This window comes from Emys orbicularis, chromosome 12 (genome assembly GCF_028017835.1).
Source record: "Emys orbicularis isolate rEmyOrb1 chromosome 12, rEmyOrb1.hap1, whole genome shotgun sequence".
Classification (NCBI taxonomy): domain Eukaryota; kingdom Metazoa; phylum Chordata; order Testudines; family Emydidae; genus Emys; species Emys orbicularis.
In genome coordinates this window covers 42,378,233-42,382,563 of record NC_088694.1, presented here as the reverse complement: position 1 = coordinate 42,382,563, position 4,331 = coordinate 42,378,233, and the positions used below count along the sequence as shown (strand labels likewise).

The following is a 4,331-nucleotide window of genomic DNA, read 5'->3' as shown; positions in this document are numbered from 1 at the left end:
CTACAAAGCAATTGGTGCTTACTCTGTTTTCCTTCAGCTTGGGGTAAATCTGCAGCGATCTCATTCGGTCAATGGGACAGACTATCCTCTCACTCTGCCCAGTGTAAATCTGGACTAACTCCACTGGAGTCAATGGTTCCTGCACTCCCCTTCCCATTTTGCACCGATCTTCACAAGCCAAGGGTCTGACTTGTGTGAATTAAGGTGGTTTTCACAAAAGGAGAGTTATTTTACTGATGTAATCCTGACCATTTCCCTTCTCCTTCCCACCAGAGGCAGCACATGATGTCTGAGGAAGAAAATGTCCAACCGAACCACCTTGACCCATTTCCTTCTCCTTGGATTCTCTGCCGTTTGCGAGCTGCAGATTTTGCACTTTGTGGTATTCCTGGTGATTTACCTGGCAGCCCTGATGGAGAACCTTCTCATCATCCTAGCTGTAGCCCTTGCCCACCATTTGCACACTCCCATGTACTTCTTTCTGGTGAACCTGTCCCTTATAGACCTTGGATCGATCTCTGTCACCATCCCCAAATCCATGGTCAATTCCCTAATCAACTCCAGTTCAATTTCCTATGCTGGATGTGTCACCCACGTCTTTTTCCTCATCTTCTTGATGGGAGCAGATTTTTCCCTTCTCACCATCATGGCGTACGACCGATACGTCACCATCTGCCAACCACTGCACTACGAGAGTGTGATGAACAGGAAAGCTTGTGTCCAAATGGTAGCCAGTGCCTGGATCGGTGGAATTCTTTACTCTGCACTGCACACCAGGAACACATTTGCAGTAACTTTCTGTGCAGGCAACATGGTGGATCAGTTCTTCTGTGAAATCCCCCAGCTCCTCAAACTTGCCTGCTCTAACTTGTACCTCAGTGAAATTTGGGCTCTCATCTTTAGTGCGTGCATAGTCTTAAATTGTTTTGTTTTTATCATTGTGTCGGATGTTCAGATCTTCAACACAGTGCTAAGAATTGTGGTCTCCTTGTTTGTTTGCACTGGCATCTTTGCCTACCCGAAACCCACCTCCAGCTCAGCATCAGGTCTGGACCTTGTGGTGGCTGTTCTCTATTCTGTGGTGCCTCCAATGATGAATCCGGTCATCTACAGCATGAGGAACAAGGAGATCAAATCTTCATTGAGGAGACTGAGTGGGGGGAGGTTATTCACCAAGAATTATTTTTCTGTCTTTCTCGAATAAATACTATTTCAGTTTGTGTCTCTGCCAATCTGACTCCAAATATGGTGATCAGTTAGACCTTGAGCATGTGGGCAAGACCTACCAGGCAGATACCTGGGAAAGAATTCTCTGTAGTAACTCAGACTCTTCCCCATCTAGGGTCCCATCTCCAGAAGTTGGGGATTTTTGCTACTGGCAGTTGCCGATGGGCCACATAGCATTGTAGGCAGTCTCATCATGCCATCCTCCATAAGCTAATCAAGCTCAGTCTTGAAGCCAGTTAGATTTCTTTGCCCCCACTGCTTGCCTTGGAAGGCTGTTCCACATGGTGTCAAAGAAGTCAGACTGGCATAAAAATGGCATATGTGAGAAAATAATCAGACCTTACCATTTAGGGCTAGATCCTTAGCAAACCAGTGTAGTTCTATTCACTTTGATAGCACTTAACCAATTTACAGCCTATGGGGATCTGGATTCCTAATTTCAATGGAGATACATCCATTTACATCTATCCTTGATAGAAGCTACGTAGGTGTTGATTTTCAAGCATGATCCCATACTGCCTATGCTACAAGCACTAAGTGAACTAGTACAGAGACAACAGCAGACTCAAAAGCTGCTGTACAAGCTCTGACCAGTAGAGGGGGACAAGGAGCCACACTGTGTTAGTCTGGGTTATGTGCATTTTCTGGAGTGTGAGGATCTGAGTGAACGTGTGTACCTGAGAATAAACTGCAATAACAATGACATGGGATTAGTGGGAACGTCTGGCATCCAGGATGTGTGAGGTGAATTGAGTTCAGATTAAGCAGCCGCACAGAGTCACTTGTACAAATGCCACCCACTGGTCTTTGTATGTTACAAATCCCCTCTGCTCCCCAGCCCCAGAGCCCATGAGTCTGTCACACCCCTACCAGGGAGCCTGCCTGTTTAGTTCAAGCTGCAGGGACTCCTACCCTTACATCTGGAGGTCCCTGGTGCAACCACAAGGTACCAGACAAGATGGTGACCATCATATAAGTGCAACAGGGGCCCTATTTCTATATTTATCATAGAATCATAGAATCGTAGGACTAGTCCAGTCCCCTGCACATATTGCAGGGCTAAGTATTATCTAGACTATCCCAGATAGGTGTTTGTCTTACCTGCTCTTAAAAATCTCCACAACCTCCCTAGGCAATTGTCAAGGCTGCTTCCCCACTCTGAACGTTAGGGTACAAATGTGGGGGACTGCATGAAAACTTCTAAGCTTAACTACCAGCTTAGATCTTGTCCGCTGCCACCACTCTCGATGCTAATTCCCTTCCCTGGGTAGCCTTGAGAGACTCTTCACCAATTCCCCAGTGAATACAGATCCAAACCCCTTGGATCTTAAAAAAAGGAGAAATTAACCAGCCCCCCTCTTTCCTTCCACCAACTCCTGGTGGATCAAGATCCAACCCTCTTGGATCTAAAAACAAGGAAAAATCAATCAGGTTCTTAAAAAGAAGGCTTTTAATTAAAGAAAAAGGTAAAAATCATCTCTGTAAAATCAGGATGGGAAATAACTTTACAGGGTAATCAACCTTAAAGAGCCCAGAGGACCCCCCTCTAGCCTTAGGTTCAAAGTTACAGCAAACAGAGGTAAACACCCTAGTAAAAGGTACATTTACAAGTTGAGAAAACAAAGGTAAACTAACACGCCTTGCCTGGCTGTTTACTTACAAGTTTGAAATATGAGAGACTTGTTCAGAAAGATGTGGAGAGCCTGGATTGATGTCTGGTCCCTCTTAGTCCCAAGAGCGAACAACCCCCAAAACAAAGAGCACACACAAAAGCCTTCCCCCCCCCCCAAGATTTGAAAGTATCTTGTCCCCTTATTGGTCCTTTGGGTTAGGTGTCAGGCAGGTTACCTGAGCTTCTTAACCCTTTACAGGTAAAAGGATTTTGGAGTCTCTGGCCAGGAGGGATTTTATAGTACTGTACACAGGAGAGCTGTTACCCTTCCCTTTATAGTTATGACATGCCCCCCAAATCACAGATAGTGTTGGACAGCCGGTTCCACACTGGCTGTGATTTCTTCCTCGAGCTCTAGGAGAAAACAGAGTTAATAAGACACATGCACCTTTAGACATACTACTGATTATATAAAAACTAACAATATGTTCCACATTCCAAGAACAATTTTTAACCAGTTGATTCTGGGAAACTTTCCTGGGAGAGTGCATCAGCCTCTTTGTTAGAAGCCCCTGAAATGTCTTGTATTTCAAAATTAAAATCTTGGAGAGCTAAACTCCACCGAAGAAGTTTTTTGTTATTCCCCTTGGCGGTATGAAGCCACTGTAGCACAGCATGGTCTGTTTGTAGTTGGAAACGCCATCCCCAAATATATGGGTGTAGCTTTTCCAGCGCGTACACAATGGCGTAGCATTCCTTTTCACTGATTGACCAGTGGCTTTCCCTCTCAGACAGTTTCTTGCTGACAACCACGACAGGATGGAATTCTTGATCCGGTCCTTCCTGCATTAAAACTGCTCCCACGCCCCGCTCTTACGCATCTGTGCTTACTAGGAACGGTTTGTCAAAGTCTGGGGCCCTTAGCATAGGGTCAGACATGAGTGTCGCCTTAAGCTGGTTAAAGGCCTTTTGACACTCATCAGTCCACTGAACTGCATTTGGCTGTTTCTTTCTGGTTAGGTCTGTCAGCGGGGCGGCGATTTGGCTGTAGTGTGGTACAAATCGCCTATAATATCCGGCCAAGCCTAAGAAGGATTGGACCTGTTTCTTTGACTTTGGAACCGGCCACTTTTGGATAACATCCACTTTGGCCTGTAGGGGATTTATAGTTCCTTGACCCACCTGGTGCCCCAGGTAAGTCACTCTGTTGTGGCCCATTTGACACTTTTTAGCCTTAACAGTTAGTCCTGCCTGCCAGAGGTGCTCAAAGACTTTTTCCAGGTGCTTCAGGTGTTCTGTCCATGAACCAGAAAAAATGGCCACATCATCGAGGTAGGCAACTGCAGATTCTCCCAATCCCGCTAGGAGACCATCTACAAGTCTTTGGAAGGTGGCGGGTGCATTTCGCAACCCGAAAGGGAGTACATTGAATTCATATACCTCTGCCTGGGTGACGAAGGCTGACCTTTCCTTAGCGGGTTCATCTAGTGGT

General features: G+C 45.9%; 1 protein-coding gene across 1 annotated transcript; it reads left to right on the top strand.

The window, feature by feature from the left end:
- The first annotated feature begins 301 nt into the window (after positions 1-301).
- LOC135886227 (olfactory receptor 14A16-like) lies at positions 302-1,204 on the top strand. The gene has a single exon (XM_065414061.1). It carries the CDS (start codon positions 302-304, stop codon positions 1,202-1,204), a length of 903 nt encoding a protein of 300 aa, XP_065270133.1.
- Positions 1,205-4,331: the final 3,127 nt, after the last annotated feature.

Bases quoted from the DNA above. Each gene is read 5' to 3' on its own strand.
- LOC135886227 (XM_065414061.1), top strand. From the start codon at position 302: ATGTCCAACCGAACCACCTTGACCCATTTCCTTCTCCTTGGATTCTCT.